The sequence below is a fragment of the Drosophila guanche genome, unplaced genomic scaffold (genome assembly GCF_900245975.1).
Source record: "Drosophila guanche unplaced genomic scaffold, DGUA_6, whole genome shotgun sequence".
Taxonomy (NCBI): domain Eukaryota; kingdom Metazoa; phylum Arthropoda; class Insecta; order Diptera; family Drosophilidae; genus Drosophila; species Drosophila guanche.
Window position 1 is genome coordinate 177407 of NW_022995765.1, and position 18667 is coordinate 196073.

General features: G+C 41.2%; 1 protein-coding gene across 1 annotated transcript in view; it reads left to right on the plus strand.

The window, feature by feature from the left end:
• The window catches only part of LOC117591107, a 32295-nt gene extending 16302 nt beyond the window's left edge, over positions 1-15993 (plus strand). The window contains exons 4-11 of the mRNA XM_034284209.1: positions 249-319; positions 1816-1905; positions 5141-5446; positions 11902-12086; positions 12389-12495; positions 13202-13355; positions 13447-14786; positions 15467-15993. Of these exons, the coding sequence (XP_034140100.1) occupies positions 249-319; positions 1816-1905; positions 5141-5446; positions 11902-12086; positions 12389-12495; positions 13202-13355; positions 13447-14786; positions 15467-15480 (2267 nt within the window). The 3' untranslated portion in view covers positions 15481-15993. The remainder of the gene's footprint in view (positions 1-248; positions 320-1815; positions 1906-5140; positions 5447-11901; positions 12087-12388; positions 12496-13201; positions 13356-13446; positions 14787-15466) is intronic.
• The last annotated feature ends 2674 nt before the right edge of the window (positions 15994-18667 follow it).

An 18667-nucleotide genomic window follows, 5' to 3' on the forward strand; every position in this document is an offset into this window, starting at 1 on the left:
TGAAAAAAAAGAAGATCTACCTCTAAACTTCCTTGAGGGTTTTTTAATAAGCCAGAGGTTTGTGCATATAAATTACAGCCATGGGAAAATACTCACATCCACTTAGTGGTTGGCGACGCTTCAAACGGATCTCCCGATCTCGTTGGGCGCGCCTGCTCCTAGACCCAAAACTTAAACTGAATTAATTAGTTTTAATTTTAAAAAATTTGAAAAATGTTTCTCCGTTTTTTTCCCCGATTTCATTGCAGTCTTTAAGCGTCACAATGCAATGCATCACCATCATCATCAGACAGCAACACCAAATATTGGCTTCTCAAAGGTAAGCAATGATTCCTCGAATTTTAAAAGAAAGACAATACAATTCATATCCAATCGTGGGGGGGGGGGGGGGGGGGGGCTGTTGATAATTAGGGAGGTCGCAGCAATATCTGCATAAAATGGCATAGCCTCTGCAGCTTCCCCACCCAACCTCGGCCGGTTTAAAGACATTTTGATTAGGCTGACAGGAGGTGCACAGCAAACCGAGAGAAACAACTCAATTTAAGCAATCGCAATGACAACAGAACCGAAAGTTCCCGGGAAAACAACTCTATTAATGGCATAAAAGCTTGGCCGACCATATCATAAGTCAGAAATCATTTTTGGTTGCGCTGCCACTTGCTGCGCCAAAAGCGAGAAGAGCCGAAACAATAAATGGCTCGCCGTAAACAAAAGAACCCAAGCAAAAGGTTTGCCTCAAACCCAAAAACCAGACAGGAGCAGACAGTAGTCAGTCAAGAGCTGCCTGCCTGCCTGGCACTGACTGCTCCAGTCGGGCAGAGATTGATCTACCTACCTTTGCGCAGTCGTGACTGAATTAAATACTATGTACATACATATGTATGTATCCATCCATCCACTTATAGCTATAGTCATAGTACTACTCTTTTTACTTTTTGTCCCCCTCTTTTATGTGGATTCTCCTTGGGACTGTTTTTTATCACCATTTTTTTCTCCGTTTGTCAGTTGTCAACGCGCGCCTAGACAGTGCTTTTAGGCTAACAATTTATTAGTGTGCAGACGCGAAAATGAATTTGCATTTCCAGCACAAGATTCAATTTATATATTTTCCTGCTCTTAATTCTTTTTTACAAAAATATAAAGTGTCTCATAACAAGTTGGTTCGGATTAGTCAGTTAATTGGGGAGTTGTGAGCAGTCTGGGTGATTGTTAATGAGATTTAAGTTTGGGGCAGTGGATGTAATTATGTTTTACACAATTAAGTTAATAAAGAATAATATGCAGATATGCTCTTTAATAGATTGAAAGCAATTTAAGTATAATTAAGCCAATGTTTTAATTGAAATAAACTAATTTAGTTTACAATTTCATATTTTCCAATGGTAAAATTAATTAATACTTATGTATACCAATATAAAACAATAAAGTTAGCTGGAGCTTCCAAGATTGGCTTTCTGTTGCAAACTTTATGCATATTACTTTCTATAGTTTTACAGTGCTGCAAAGGCCCCTAAATCTGTTTTATACATTTAGAAACCGCGATTAATTAAGTAATATACTTATGCTAATTAGACTGTTAGTGGAAAGATTGTAAGAGAGCGAGTGCTAGAAAAGTAACATTTAAAAGTAATCTATTTGGTCTTACATATTTATGCAAGCTTTCTTAAAGATAAAGTTCATAAACTTTCACGCTTTAGAATGCTTCTTAGTTGCAGTTAACATTCAAGAACAATACATCTGCTGACCTGCTTTGATCAATCATTTAATCTGCATTTACACATCCAATGCTCACCCGACTCAATATTTGTCTTGCAGGCCCTTTCCGGCTTCCTGATGATGCTCACACAAAATGGCAAATTGCTCTATATATCGGATAATGCAGCCGAATACTTGGGTCATTCCATGGTAAGAATTTTTCACAAAGTTTTGCGAATCTTTTTGGGTTTGTTTAGTTGTGTATTTTTTTCTCTTTGGAATTTCCTTCTACTTGAAGGCGTAAAATTGTTACAACCCGTGATAAAAACTCTGACAAGCGACAACAGGCAAACGACGATGCCTGTCGTCGTCGTCAGAGCATGTCATAGACTCAGAAGCAGCAGCAGCGGCAGCAACATATTTCTTCCAAGTTTTTGTCTGTTGTTGGGTGCTGCTGCTGCTTGCTATTGCTGTTGTGGCTGATCCCGTTGACAAGTTAGCAACCCAAAAGACCCAAAAGACCCCCGATTAATTGAGCTTATATAAATCCTTGTTGCTTGTGTAAACCACACACAAAAGTTCCTTAAAGACTGCGTCGCGATGTTTGACGTTGTCAATGAAGGCTGGCCGTGTTTCAAGGTTTGTATATTGCACGTTTATGCTGGTTAAATGGCAAGGTTATACATATCTAAATAAACGTATATCTCTCTCACAGAGTGGCCTTTCACTTTAAGCCAAAAGATTTGAATAAATCTCAGCACACACATGTGACACATCTACGTTCTACACGGCCAGCCCAGACATTGACAAAGGTACGCTAGATTACAGTACAGTATGTGCCAGGTGATTGTCGGGCTCTTCAAGCCGAGTCGACATAGCCATGTCTGACTGTTCGTCTTTTTTTCCATCTAGTTCTTAGAGACTGTAAGAGCTAGAGCCACCTAATTTTTCCTCCAGACTGCTGTGATAAAAGTGTATTTATAAATTTAGCCTCGCCTCCACAAATGGCGAAATTCTGCTGCTTCCACAATTTTGAAGATAAGAGAAAACTAAAAACCAGATTAGAATGTATCATGATTATAGACAGAATGAAGAAATTATTTTGCAGATTCTACCCCCACCTGGTCCAGCGGCTTTTCGTATGCTTGTTTTTTTTCTGTTGCTCATTCGCTCTCGCTTTCACACCTTACATCAATCAGTGTGCGTCACTGGGGCAGGGTGTTGGCGCGAGAACTACAGATGACAAATGTAGAAATAATGTACAATTTAATGTACCAGGTATACTATATGTGACGCGTACGAAGCGTCTCACACGTCCCTCCTCGTTTTTTTTTAGCCAGTCAGACAATCTTTAATAATAACTAGAGTCTGCTGCCTCTTTTAACTTCTCTTGTGGCATGGGGACTGCTTCTTGAAAGGCACTCGGCGGATAGACAAGAACAAGACAAAAGCTAGAAGGTTTAAAAAAAAACGTTTACCAATTGGCAAACATGGCATTTGACAGCCTCTTGGCCTTTGTGCCGGGCCTTATCAGGAGTGCAGAGGAGTCGGAGCACCAGTCTTTGTCTGGGAGTGGAGCAGTGGGAGACACCCACAAGCAGTAGCAGACCGAGCTAAATGGTCAGTGAAGTTCATAAATTTACTCGTATGCTATATGTTGGCATAATTACGGGCACACAATAAACGGAATTGGTGTGCCACATGGGCAGACAGGACAGGACCAAAAGTGGATTGCCCAACCTTTTAATTTGTGGAAAACGCTCAGAGTTAGTTAGCGGTAAGAAAGCGTCGGCAGCCACAACCAACAACAGCATCAACAACTACAGACAAAGTTAATTAACAAACTGACAAAAATGTCGATAGATCTGGGCAACATTGTTGGTTGTTGATTGCTGCGGTTGTTGCACTACCAATAGCCAATTTGGCCACCGATGCTGGTTCTAAGGTTGTTGCTGCTGTTGTTCTGCTATTGTTTGTGTATCATAATTTGAATTCGATTTTTGAATTTTTCCATAGCAAGTTGACATTTTCATGTGACATAAATAACTTACAATAACGGCAATCAACAACAAAAACCACATTCCATTTGAAGTTGGCCAAACGTTCGTTAAGTTCTCTCCCTCTCTGTCTATCGAACTGTCTTTCGGTACTAAGCAAACAACTCATAGAGTGGTCAAATGGAGTAAAAACTGGCTGCCTAATCAGTATAGTGGATTGAGAGCCTTCATCTGAGAGAGTTTGGCGTTTGGCTCTCTTGAGCATTGAACGCAAAATCTGCCACTATACTGATTAGGTGCTTTCGGACAGCCTTTCTGACCATAATTGTCAACTATCATAATCGCACATGACATAAACAAAAAACCGGCAACAATTGCGAGCGAAAGCCACAAAGCCACAAACAACTGGTGGCTGACACATCATTAACAAATTAAAAAAACGAGAAGCGACCGTTATACCCGGTACTCAGTAGTACATCTGTACCTTGTAGTTTTTAAAACAATTTTTTTTCCAATTCCAATTCGGTGATCTGATAGATATGGTCCTTCCCTACAGAATGGTCCTTCAAAATTGTGGCTGTGGAGATTTTCGACCGGAAGGGGGCGGAAGGGCCCGGGGGTCGAAATTTTGAAGTACACTTGTAACAGTGTGAGCATACAGCCTGGATGCAAAATTATGGTGGCTCTAGCTTCAGATCCCGGCGCTCAACAAGACGGACGGACAGACAGACGTGGCTACTTGGCTATTGATGCTGTTTATATTAATGAAGAATATGTATATTCTTTGTGGGGTCGGAAACGCTTGTTCTGTGTGTTCCCCTTTTTCACTTTTTTCCTATTTACTCTTCGAGTACCGGGTATAAAAATAATCGACTGACTAATTAAACCGAAGTTTTATTATCCTTAATCGGCTTAAACGGACACAAAGATGCGCTGGCAGAGAGAGCTTCATGTTTGAACTCCGAATGCTTACATTTTGGTGTAAGATGCAAGAGGAGGATAGGGGAAATATTGGTAAGCTGTGGGGATATTGGTAGAGAGTTAAAAAAAACTAGAGTACAATTTAAAAAAAAAGAAGCTTAAGACGTATTTATTATAAAAATTGATTCAAATTGATTTTGAATTGCCTTAAGTCGTTTTTAATATAAACGAAATTTAATAAATTGATTTATTATGAGAAAAATCCCTTGAAACATTTTTTAACTTTGCCCAAAAAATGTATTAACTTAACTTTAGCATCGCAGTTGTGGAGTAAAATACATTTTCCAACAATTTTGTGTTCATGTTTTATTAACATTTAATTATTTTGTTATGACTAAAAAAATGTATATGACAATATTTAAAAATTCAAATATCCAATAAAAACTCGAATAGTTCCTCCAGTACCAAAGCTCTTTGCTGTCCAGTGTAAGCTCATGTTAACTCTGTCTCCCTTCCCCATCTTATAGGAGGATCTACTGATACATGGTGACTCCGTTTACGATATCATTGACAAACAGGATCACGCAACAATCCAGGCCGAGCTAAATCGGAACGTGCCACCGCAGCCAGGTGGCAGCCAGGCGAACAGCAGCGTTGCTGGCGGCATCGGCGTTGGCGGCGACTCAACGTCCAGCAATGGCAGCGTTGCTGGTGTCGCTGGTGGTGCTGCTGTTGGTGGCGCCTCAAGTGTGGAGGGCGAGCATCGCATGTTCCTCTGTCGTATGAATGTTAGTCGCAATGCGCGACGGCAAATGCGTTTCGGAGATCAAAAGGTGAGTGAAGTGAGCCCAAAGGAATATCGAAGTCGAGTGGATGAGTAAGCCGGCGTGTGTAAGTCACTGACAGAAATTGATGAATGAATCACCCGGAGAAGCGTGTTGCGTGCAACACATGGTCACAGACTCCACAGCTCGCTCTTTGGGATGAATTATGCATGAGCCGCAGCGAACGGGGAACATGGAAAAAAATGGAAATGGATTTGGAATTGGAGCTGAAGAGGGAGGTGGAGCTGGGTGGAGTTTTAGCATGCGTGTTGGCTCTTCAAATCTGGCTAACTGGTCATACATCTTGCCAACGAGTTTAGTTTTATATAAGCTGACAAACGATGTCAGTTGATGCGGAACGCAACGGGTGGGTGCCCCCAAGCCACTGTCCCTCTCTCTCTTTTTCTTGCCGTTCCAACACTGCTCCGATTGGCCGCCTTTCCACGCTCTGTCGATGATGATGATGATTTATAAAAAAAGGCCAGTAAAATGTCGCAAGAGTGTGTGCCCTACTCAAGGCAACAAACAATATGAAGCTGTCCGTCATGCGTCTCTGTGGCAGGGGCAGGTTGAACAAGACAAGACCAAATCTGTTAACGTGTTGAGCGACGCGACGCGTTGGCTGTGCCTGTTGGCAGCCACAGTTGCCCGTTTTTGGCCTGGGGTTGGATGTGCACCCTGCCCCCTCCCGGCTACTGTGCGGCGTTGCATACTCGTCTCACAAAGTTGTGGGCGGTCGCTTCACTTTTATTCATATCTGCGATTCACTCCGTCCCTCCTTTTTTTTTCCATTTTTGCTGCTCAGTGTGGCGAAAATTATGGAGATAAGCCCAGCCGTTGACAGTTGCCTGAAAACGTTTTTAATTAAGTTGAATGTTGGCAGTTTAATGAGGATCAACGGTGTATAAGGATAAAGTTGTAGGCACCAAATGGGTACAAACAAAAAGTTGTTTGAAGCAGTGAAAAGTAGTGGAAAATAGTAAAAAAAAGGAGCTGGGAAAAAGGGTGTTAAAAATACCTTTTTGGACTGCCTCAGAGCTGATGAAAGTTTAGATCTTACAGAGCTCACAGAAATATTCGTAAAGACTTTTGAGAGCCTACTTTAATAAAATAATCAACGTATTAGCAGCCTCGAAATCTGTTAATTAAATCTACAATATTTTTCCTATATGAAAATAATGTCTTCAATATTTAAGCAATATTTTTCCTGCATGGCAGCTAATATTTTAGCAACACTTTAAAAAATCTTACAGGCAGCTTTGGCCATTTGCTAATGGTCTTTTAAATCTAAATATCAACATTGGCTGCGCACTACAATTTTCAAATGAACTCCGAGCCCATGCAATCTAAACTTCGGGCTTAGACCCACATGAACTGTGCCAGCGATAACCCTCAAAGTCGAAGCGCTGCCCACAACCCACCAAAATCCAAGCACATTCACTCGCAGTCAGACAGTCAGGCAGTCAGAGTCAGGCACACTCGTTAATATGCAATAAAAATGGACCAATAAATAATTATGAATGAGGTCAGACAAAGTTCAGTGCTAGAAATGCTAGTACTGCCAGACAAACAGAAAAAAATTCAAAAAAACTATAAAAAAAAATCAAACAAACCAACAGCTAAACGAGAGACTACGACAGAGCCGATAGTGGCGCCTGCTCCCCCAAACTAAGGTCGTCTCATTTACCAAACAAAAAAAAACAGAAAAACATACCCAAAAGACTTTGGCTTCTGCGTCAACGACTGGGGCTTGGTTTTGGTATCACAGGATCGGAGCCAGAGTGCTCTGCATTTGCATTTAAGCAGAAGAGACTACAGCAGCGTCCCACAAGGTACGAAAATTCCATTGCAGTTCGGAACGAAATGCAGGCACGTTTTAATTGGCAGACAATGCCTGGAATAAACTCTGAGACTGACTTACAGCTTCAAAGACTCGCAGCCTCGAAGACGTGCAGCCTCTGAGACTGCCTGGTGTTGTGGGTGAGAGTCCCCGGCTAGGAGTCAATACTGGTACAAAACAATTCTGGGATTGCCTTCTTATACCTGGTACTTGAAGAGTAAATAGAGGATATTGTATTTGTACTCGAAAGTGGATGTATGTAATGAACTGAAGGAAACGTTTCCGACCCCATAAAGTATATATGTTCGTGATCAGCATCAATAGCCGACTCCATTTAGCCATGTCTATCTGTCCGTCTGTCCGTCTTGTTTGTCGGCTAGTTCTCGGAGACTATACAAGCTAGAGCCACCGAATTTTGCATGCAGACTGATGTGATATTGTCGTTGATTTGCAATGACTGCACCAACCGACCGAGGGGCGCTGCCGCATGACGCGCGGCGCGATTAACCGAACCGGTCGCGAGCATGCAGGAAAGATAGATGTTAGGCTAATATTCGAGGAAAATTTGAACTAAACACAACTAAACTAGAGCAAGTATAGCTAAGCAAGCAAAACTATCAAAGTCAGAAACAAGACAAAGCTAAAATGATACTAACTACGGGAGAGGTAGGCTAGTATAAGAGATTTAAGAAGAGGAAGGGAGTTAGTCGAGGATATAATGTGGTAGAGGGAATTATAATCAGAGCATAAGACCCTAAAGGGTTCGTGCAAGGCATAATTCGATCTGCTAGTGGAAGGAACAAAGGAATATAGTTTCTAGTGTGTTAAGTAAGGGCTGTCTGCATCCCCCTTGATCAAGTTGTGCATAAAAATTACACCAAGCATTTTTCTACGACTAACTAAGGATGGAAGATTTATTAAAAGAAGTCTACTACGGTAGGATGGCAGTCTCACAGTTGAATCCCAGTTGAGACCCCGTAGGGCGAATAATAAAAATTTGGTTTGTACTGATTCAATACGGTCCTGATGTATGTTGTACTGAGGGCACCATACACATGAACCGTATTCTAAAATCGGACGAACAAGCGAGATATAGAGATTATTCGTTATATAGGGGTCATCACCTCTTTATAAACCCAAGCACACCCATGGCTTTATTTACCATGTTAGAAATGTGTTCAGAAAACTTTAACTTGGGGTCTAGTTTAACACCTAGAGCATCAACCAATGTCATTCTCTCAAGAGAACTACCGCCGAGGGTGTAAGGAGCCAGGAAGGGGCTGGAGCGATATAAAGTCATTACATTTCACTTCGACGCATTAAGTTGTAACATATTTGCACAGCACCATGACTGAAAGCTATTGAGATCAGATTGCAAGCGAGAGTGAAATGAAATGTCCTTATACTGGACACAGAGTTTAACATCATCCGCATACATAAGTACTCGAGAATTTGTTAATACCGAAGACAGGTCATTAATAAAGAGTGTGAAAAGTAAGGCCTAAATGGCTACCCTGTGGTACTCCAGAAGTAACCATAACAGGTAAAGATAAGGAGTTTTTGTAAAGGACCCATTGAGACCTAGAACACAGGTAGCTAGAAATCCATCTCAACAGATTGGGCCTAGAACCCTAGAAGGTCGAGCTTTTGTGCAAGAAGAGAATGGTTTACGGAATCGAATGCCTTACTGAAGTCAGTGTTAATAACAACTGTCTGCAAGTTACCTTGGAATCTTTTAATGACAAAGGAGATGAACACTAAACGATTAGTGATTGTTGATCGTCGCCGAATTAATCCGTGCTGAGCTGAAGTTATAAGTTATTTTTAGAGATGTTGCAAGTGTAGAGTAAAAATTGTCTCGAACATTTTAGGAATAGCGGATAACTTAAATATACCTCTAAAGTTTTTAGCGTTAGACTTGCTACCTTTCTTATGGAGAGGAATTATAAAGGCTTCCTTCCTGATAGGGGGAAAGCTAGAAGAATGGATGGATAGAATGAATAGTTTAAGCAAGGGTCCGCACAGAGACTCGGCACAGTACCTGAGTACACAGCCGGGAACTCCGTCAGGGCCCGGTGAATATACAGGCTTAACTAATTGCAGTTCATGAAGTAAGGAGCCTTCATTAAACACAGGGAAGAAAATTCCAAAATTGGCGATTGCCTGATCACTGTTTGCCGACATATTAAAAAATGATAGCGAGGATGGATGTGCGGACGTTCTACGCTTACTGTTTACAAAGCTGTAGAACTGTTTAGGGTCCTGTGAAAAACGTATCCTGCATCGAAGGAGGTAGTTTCTATAGCATTGAGCATTAAGAACAGTGGAGTTTGACCGAGCTATTAAGTAATTAGAAAGAGAAGAGGGAGAACCAACCAACTTCTTGAGATTTTTTAAATAGTCTTGATTTTAGGTTCTTTAGACTGGATAACTCTTTGGTGAACCAAGGAGGTTTCGAAGATCTAGACGGACATGAGAGTGGGACACACGTGCCAAAAATTGAGTCAAGTACATTGTAAAAAATGTTTGTGCCTTCAAAATGTCTAATTAAGTTATTGAGCTTCGTAAACTCGGCTTTACGAAAGCAGCGGACGCGTTCAGATAGCCTACCCGCACGATCCGATACAATAGGTCCAATATCTACCGACACTTCGGAAGTAGGATGGTAGCAGTCTTCAGGTATAGTGAGCGGGAGTGCTCGTGTTAACAACGCTACGCTCAGATCCGAGACAAAGCACAAATGAAGCAATCGACCCAAGGAGTTTTTTACATGGTTGACTTGAGACAGGGACAGGTCTAATAAGCCATCAATAAAATCATGTCGTGACATGGGCACAAGGTTGTTTGACTCGTTAACCGAAGACCAGACAGTACCTGGCAGAAATCCCCAATAACTATTAAACGGTCTTTATCAGATAGCGAGGAAGAAACAGTTTTTAAGGCGGACAAGGCGGAAGTATATTAATACATCCGAAGTCGTTGAAATATACGAGCAATTGACATAAATATACTGGCCGGGAAGAATCAGTCTAACACAGAGGAATTCCAGGTCTTGTGAGACCTGAACTATGAAAAGTTCCGACGTAAAGTAAGAGTTTACTGCAATCAGAGCCCCTCCTCCACGTCGAGACGAACGATCATTCCTATAAATTGTGTACCGATCTACCAAAAATTCGGAACTAAGAATGTCCAGCTTTAACCAGGTTTCGGTAAACACAACAACATGGGATGAAAATGTGAAACTATCCAAAAAAAGAGTGCTCAGCTTACTACGTAAGCCGCGAGCATTTTGATAGGCTACAAAGAGGGATGTTAGTTTTTTTGACTGCAAGGAATTGCACTGGGAAGAGGTGAATGGAGCAGAGGAGGAAGGACCACTGGCCTCACTACTAAGAAGAGTTATGGGGGGCCTATTTTTCTTCTTAGCCTTAAACTCTTTCACAACCAGGTGCTCTGGCCAAAATTTGGAAGAGCAAATGGTCTCGAAATGAGGTGGAGACACGCTAATCTTGAGAGAGGATATCTCCCTGGTATAAGATAAATTAAACTTCTCCACCTTTAAGCCAACGGCTTTTATTTTGCTGTGTATAAAACCAGTTACATCATTAGATGTTAGGTCAGGGGCAAGCCGAGAGACAAAAACTTGCCGCTTTGGTGGGACTCCCACCAGAGGTTTTGGCACCACAGATCTGGTACCTGTGACGGCAATATCCGGTGGTCCGGGACGTTTATTAACTGGTGGCAGCTAAAACTGTGAGCGCGCGCTACTGCACAGAAAGTATTGAGAGCGAGAGAGGGAGATAGGGAGAACATTTATTCGGCTAATAGTGAGGGCGTACTTACAAAAAGAAAAACGCACAAACACACAACAAACCGACGCACAAATGATAACGATTAAATTTTAATTTTAAACAAATAATAGGCATGCACTCGCGTATTAGGATATTGAAGAAAATTGGCAAGCTATTCAGTAATTATAAGAAGAATTATTTCGAAAAAACCCGGTTGTTTATCCAAAATAGAGAACGAACGAGAACGAACGAAGTGATATCACACTGATACAAGTGTATTTCGTAACGAAAGAGAACGAACGAAGTGATATCACACTGATACAAGTGTATTTCAAAATTATCACCGACCCCTTCCTCCCTCACAATGGGGAGAACCAGCTGTATCCACAATTTTCCAGCCCTTCCCCCCACCCCTTCCAGCAGCTTTACTTGTGCTTGTTTTTTGTTGCTCATTTGTTCTCGCTCGCACCCTCTGCCTCATGCAATGTGCGTGACTGGGCGAAGGTAGCGAACCAAAAGGTCGTGTTGGCGTCTACATCTACAAGATGACATATGTAAAAAAAATGAAAAATGTAAAATTCTAAATAATCAACAAAGGTACAGATATACTGACTACCTAGTATAAAAGTTGTGACGCGTACGAAAAGTATCACAAACATTCCTACTCTATGTAAATTATGGAATCCGAGTAAAATGTCAATGAGAGAGCAGGAACGCCCGCCAGCAGCAGAGCCAACAACTTTGAGCGCCCATTTCTCGTGGGAGCCAGCCGCCAGCACAGAGCTACTCCAGGGTTCTCAATTCTACTTCTCTCTATCTCTTTTTCCTTGCAGGTTGTGCTCGTACAGGGTCACTATATGTCATTTTTGCCGCTGTGCAGTCGGAACGAGCCTGTTTTCTTGGCCACCTGCACGCCCATTGCCATGCCCGAGACGCGCGAGTGTGTGGTGCAAGGTGCCACAAATGTGTTTACAACAATTCATTCGATGGATATGAAAATTGCGCACATTGATAAGAAGTAAGTAGACAAGAAGATGTGGGAAAAATATAATTAATTTGTTTTTATTATACACGGAACTAGAAGAGTAAAATGGGTATTTTGTATTTGAGCTTGAAAGTGGATGTATGTAACGCACAGAAGGAAATGATTCCGACCCCATTAAGTATAAACATCTATTCTTGATCAGCAGCAATAGCCGAGTCTATGTTTTCTGAAACAATGTAAAATGTAAAAATCATAATTTTACATATGTAAATACATATCCTCATTTTTAATTAAATCATTTTCATTTTTAAACTCTTTTATTTTCCGATTTGTAGTGGCGAGTTCCATTTGGGCTATGAAAAAAGTACCTTACAGGCCACATCTTGGTACAACCTGATACACAGTGAGAACCTGCGAGAGGCGCAGAGCAAACACAGGCTAAGTAAGTGATCGTAGCGATATTTCTAGGGTAGATATAATAAAGTTAAGTGTTGGCTTTTATTTAATTAAACTTGTTTCAATTTAATATTTATATATACATATATAAATATCTATATCTTGAATAAAAATAACATTTCGTATATTTTATTTAATATTGTGTTACATTTTGTCGTTTTAATTGAGCTTATACGATGTCTTAAGTGATTTAAACTCATAAATAACGATTTAAAGTCATGAAAATCAGATAATAAAATCCTTTGTAATCTATTCAATTGATCCAAACCGAGCTCTAAATATTATTGAATTTATTAACTATTGAGATAAAAATCTTAAAAATTGTCAAAACCATTCAAGCCGCTTTAATATCTAATCAATTGGCGGTACATTTCGATCAATAGAGACTGGTTCCTACTAAGTATGTACATGTCCTTAAAAAAATAAAATAAAATAAAGTAAAAAATTGATTTAATTCGAAGAGTTGAGTGTCGCATTTCAAATTAAATAATATTTATTGTAATTATTATTACACGCGAATAAATTTAAATCAAAAATGTCTCTCAAAATTGACAAAAATATTATAGGGTGTGTACAGTAAACTGTAAAATGCATCTAAAAATGAGTCTAAAACTGTCTCTTTAAATGTATCTTAAAGTGAACCTAAAAATGTCTCTAAAAAATAAAAAAAAATTTAATTTATGTTCTTGCAGTAACCCAATCGGAACAGGATCGTAGCTGTATTCTGCTGCTGAGAATGCAACGCTCCAGCGCTGAATACACGTGGGTCCATGTGGTGCTACAGGTGCGAGACAGTCCCGACTCCACTCAACAGCCTGTCATCGTGTGCACCAATCAAGTACTCAAGTAAGTTAAAACATCAATCCATGCCTAAAAAAACTATCTACAGACACACACGGATAACCCTTGGAATCTCTAACTGAATCAACCATTGCAGTGATCGCGAGGCATCTGTGATGCTGGCCAATTCTTGGCTGTACCACTACTACACTGTACAGTCAAAGATACAGTTTGGAATGCCGCTGGACAGTGGCATGCGGGTGCCGTCGGGCAGCACATCTAGCGGTTATTACAGTCCACATTCCACACATGCGCAGCAGACACAGGACGGCGCCACGCACGGCCTGAGCATGACAAGTGCAGCGGCAGCAGCAGGAATGGCGAATATCTTAGGTGGTCATCATCATGCGCATCTTTCGCACCATCATCATCATCACCACCATACAGCGGCGGCATATCATCACCATCCGCATATGGGAGCGTCCTATGGCGGCGTCTATCACGCGGAGGCTGCCATTCAGCTGAAGGAGGATCAGCCGCTGTTGCGGTGCTTTCAGGAACCCGTCGACTACAGTCAGGTGAACGGTGTCGCTGGTGCTGCCAGTCCCGTCACACCCATAGCCAGCACCACCTCGAATCCCTCAAGCAGCGGCAGCCAAAAGTCCACACAATCCGCCACACCTCCGCTACAAAAAAAGCGCGCCAGAAACAAGCTGGAGCCGCTGTTTTTGCACACGGAACGCTCTCCAGCGGCAGCCATTACGCCGGAACCCGACTGCTATGCGTTACACACGCATCCAGCGGTCGCGACAGCAGCAGCATATGCCACAGCCGCAGTATCCAGCAACGATGTTTCGGTCATTTATGCCACCATTGTGCCGACTAGACCGCGGCTGCCCAACAAATCGCTGCCACCCGATCCAGCGGATTTTATCGAGCAATGGAATCCCAGTCCACCGTGGTCAGAGTCTGCTCAAAAGGCGTCACTCGACAGCTTCAGTTCGTCCCACGAGCTGAGTCCCTGCATTACGACGACACCGCCCACGCCGACGAGTGCGACGCCGCAGCAGAGTGGCCTCGGCCCACAGCAGACCATTGGACCGGCGTTTAGTTTTGAATGGATGTCAGACCCGCTAGTGCCGCTAACCTACCAGCAGTGGCCACCCACAGGCGATCATCATCAGCAGTTGTCGCAGCATTTGGCAGCGACACAACAGCAGCAGCATCATTCGCAGCATCATCATTCGCAGCAGCAGCAGCATCTCCTACAGCAGCAGCTCCTAATACAGCAGTCGCAGCAGTCATCCCAACAGTCATCACAACATTTAACACTTCATCATGTCCACTTCGCAGCAACGACAGCGGCAACGCGTGCGGAGAATTCCATAGCTGAGGTAGCGCCAGTGCCGATCCCCATACCCCTACCCATACCTTTACCCATAGCTCTACCGCTGACCACGGACCATGCAGATGCCGGGCAACTTGTTGATGATAGAGGTTAGTACATTTTTTTGATTGTCACGACTTCTTTTCATTAAGCTACAAACCCATTGGCGGCACAATGCTAAGTAATTAAAGAAAGATAAAACAATGCGAGAATCTAGTAAAAACGAGTAGGAACGTTAGTGGGAGTCTTCGTACGCCGGGTACTCAGTCAGTATATCTGTAACCTAGATGTTTTTTTCGAATTTAATATTTTACATTTAAATTTTTTCTACATCTACATCACTTCTAAACAAAGCGGTCTGGATGCAAAATTTGGCGGCTCTACCTCTTATAGTCTCTGAGTACTAGGCGCTCATCAGGACGGACAGACAGACATTGCTCAATCGACTCGGCTATTGATGCTGATCAAGAATATATATACTTTATGGGGTCGGAAACGTTTCTTTCTGTGCGTTACATATTTTGTGCACAAATACAATATACCCTATTTACTCTTCGAGTACCGGGTATAACAAGACGGACGGAGAGACAGGCAGGCATGGCTCTATCGACTCGGCTGATTAAGAATATATATACTTTATGGGGTCGAAAACGTTTCGGGTAACGGGTATAAAAAACAAAAAATAACTCAATTATTTATGAGAGTAGAGTTTTTTTGGGAGCCATCGCCAGCTATCCATCCACATGCCACACTTATGTTAATCCTCCTTCCCCTCTCCTTCCTCTTGCAGATCCCAAAAATTAGTGAGCAGCAACAACTTCGGAACACCCAGAGGTCGAAACGGATCAGAACAAATCCGACGGAACGAACGGAACGGCTTGCAACCGGCGGCCAGGTGATAATCACACTTACATTAATTGCCACTTGTCATCTTAGCGTTTAAACTATTTTTATCTAACGAAAAAACCAAAACACAAACAAAAAAATGGGAAAACAATAAACTTTGCGACATAACATATTAATTTTTTATCAACTAATTTAAGTAATTTCCAAGGAAGCCATTGTTTTCCCGCGCTACGCGAAAAATAATTAAAAAATAAATATGTATGCAATATGGGCTCTTGGAAATGAGTTTTTGCGAATGGAAACATCAGCTATAAAATAATATAGCACAGAAACAAATAAAATAACCAAGCCAAGTGAGCTCTATTAGTTGTAGCGTTTTTTTATTAGCGTTTATTTTTATGGCATGCGCTTAAACCATTTTGTACGACTATTTATGTAGCTTTTAGCTTTTATCTGTATCTGTTTCTTAACACACCCATATAATCTTGTGCTTAATTCGTCGACGATTTAGGCTAGTTATTTTATTTATTAAACGTTTTATTTAAAAACATTATTTATGAATAATATTCTTTCCTTTAATTAATAAACAAACATTAAAAGTATTATCGTTTGGAAAATTTCAAGAACTTGTTCTTAATTCCATTTTATTTTAGTGGGAAAGGGATAGAAACAAAATAAATATTAAATTAGTTTGAGAAGATCTGCCTGAACAATCCGAAAATAAATTAAGATATCTACATTAAAAACGAAGACTCTTGCTGTACTTTTATTGGAAGCAATATTTTTATTTGCGTGGTATAATTGAATGCAAAAAAGTAAAAAGCTATTCAATTAAATATGCATTAAATATGCCAGACCTAAAAGACATTAGCCTGAAAAAGCTCCAAATAATTTAAAATAAATTCAAAACGAACTCTCGGCTGCAAAAAATGTTACGAAATATTTCACCACGAAAGAAGTTGCACTTCACATAAACAACAATTTCCGCTCCATTAATGACCATCTCTTGACCCAAATATTCTCAACATAAATCTAAGAGAATTTTCACTCCCAATCGCTGATCATGACGACTAAAATCGATTTCCTTAAAAGCTATAGGAAAATGTCATGATTTGTTTCTTAAGTCTGCTTAATGCATTAATGGCTTACACTCTGCACAATAAATTCGAATTTTTCGCGTTCGCCAAAAAAAAAGATAAATGCTAGCCACTCCCCACACTGCTAATGGGCCAAGTTTGGCTAACATTTATAGCAGGGCTCGGCACCCATACAATTGACAAGCCGTTTTTGCGTTTGTGTGTGAAGACGCACGCAAAACGGAACATTTCACTATATTGGTATTGGTACTAATCACAGTAATACGCGTGTACATGAGCGGCAGCGCAGCAGCAGCGCCTTGTCCTATACCGTTTAGATATGGCAGTGCCCAGCCCTGATTTATAGACATTTTCAGTTTCAAAGTACTCGTACTCGACCTGGGCACACACCAACCACTTCATGGTGCTGACGATGCCGAAAAAAGAGCCCCCGAAAACAGACGCCAGATAGTTAGATTTAACACACAACCTTCTCGAGAGCGAGCCCAGAGCCGGAGCCCAGACAGGCTTATTTTTTTCGGCTGCTTCTGCTGTTGCCGAAGATCTTTTGGTGATATCCAACAAATATTGTAAGTAGAATGGCTAACAAAATAACAGACAAAACCAAAAACAAACTAAACGGAATGGAACGCTGACGATGCAGACGCCGCAGCTGACGCGATTGAATGACTCCTCGTCGTCGTCTGATGTCGGTTGTCTGAAGATACTGGCTGGCTGAAAGACTGGAGACGGAGTTGGAGTTGGAGATGGAGCTGCAAATGGAGACCAGAGACGGAGTCGGAGTTTCAGATGGAGATGGCGGCAGAGGAGCTGCATCTGGAGTTATAGAGAGACTTGGAACTGGACGACACACTTACAGGCGACGACGTCGTCCAACCAACAGCAGCAGCTGCATTCTCAGAAATATTGGTGTAGGTCACAGTCAGAGATAACATGCTGGGAGACTGTGTGTGCGGCTCGGATCTGGTCTCAGTCCTGACTCGGCTCGGCCTGGCCTCATTGTATGCAAATGTGCCACGATCAACGCGAGGCAGGCCGGAGCAGCCACCCGCCCAGTTCGTTGCCAGCTCCTTCAGCTCACCCAGCTTATTTGCCCATCCCCCTGCTACCCATGCTGCTGTCCTGCTGCTACTGCTATTCATGGGTGCCAGAATCGTTTTGTGTGTAAGTTACTCGCATTTGCGTTTTTCTGGATTTTCTGTGTGTTTAGTTTATTGTTTCCTTTTTTTATTTTTTTTTGAGCTGTGCGATATTTGGCATTTTTGCATTTCCTTTGTCCTGGCCAGGAGAGGAGACGCTTATGTAAGCGACAACGCATACGGCGAAGATTCCTGCTGCTGTAGCACGAGAATTGTTAAATGTTTCCCCTCTCAGCTTTAAATATTAGCCCAAAAGACAAAAAAAAAAGGGTTGATCCGACGTTTTAATGCACTAAAAAATGTGTTGTGATAACTATTTTGATATTTACACATGTATATAGGTGGAAATAAGGTTTGTTCTTAGTTTCTTATATGCAAATATTAGTAATTTTCGCAGTCGAATTTTTTAATGTTGTGTTAAATATTTTTGAAATGATGAAAAGCTCCCCAAAATAATTAAATCTAAAGAGAGTATGTATTTATTATATATGTATGCCTTTTGTTTTATCGGATTTAGTTTGTGTTTAAAAAAATTGCTATTTATTTTATTTCATTGTATTTAGTCTCAGAAGGTTATGTTTAAAAATATTAAGGAATATTTTTGAAAATGTAAAAAGGTCTTGCAAATAATAGCATGGCAATACTGATTATATTCATGTTAATATATTTTGTGTCTCAGTTTTATTAATCTCACCTATGATCTCTTTACCTGAAACATTTTGTCTGCATTAAATAGTGAAACATCCTTGCGTTTTGAAGAGCGTTTAAAAAAAGATAAATAACGTTCAGAAATGTATAAATAAACGTCGACGACAATTGGGATCGCTGCACACACACAAACCCGAAAACAAAACATTTCAACAGGAACAACATGTTATTTTTGTACTTCTGCCCTTGGTCTGCCCCAGG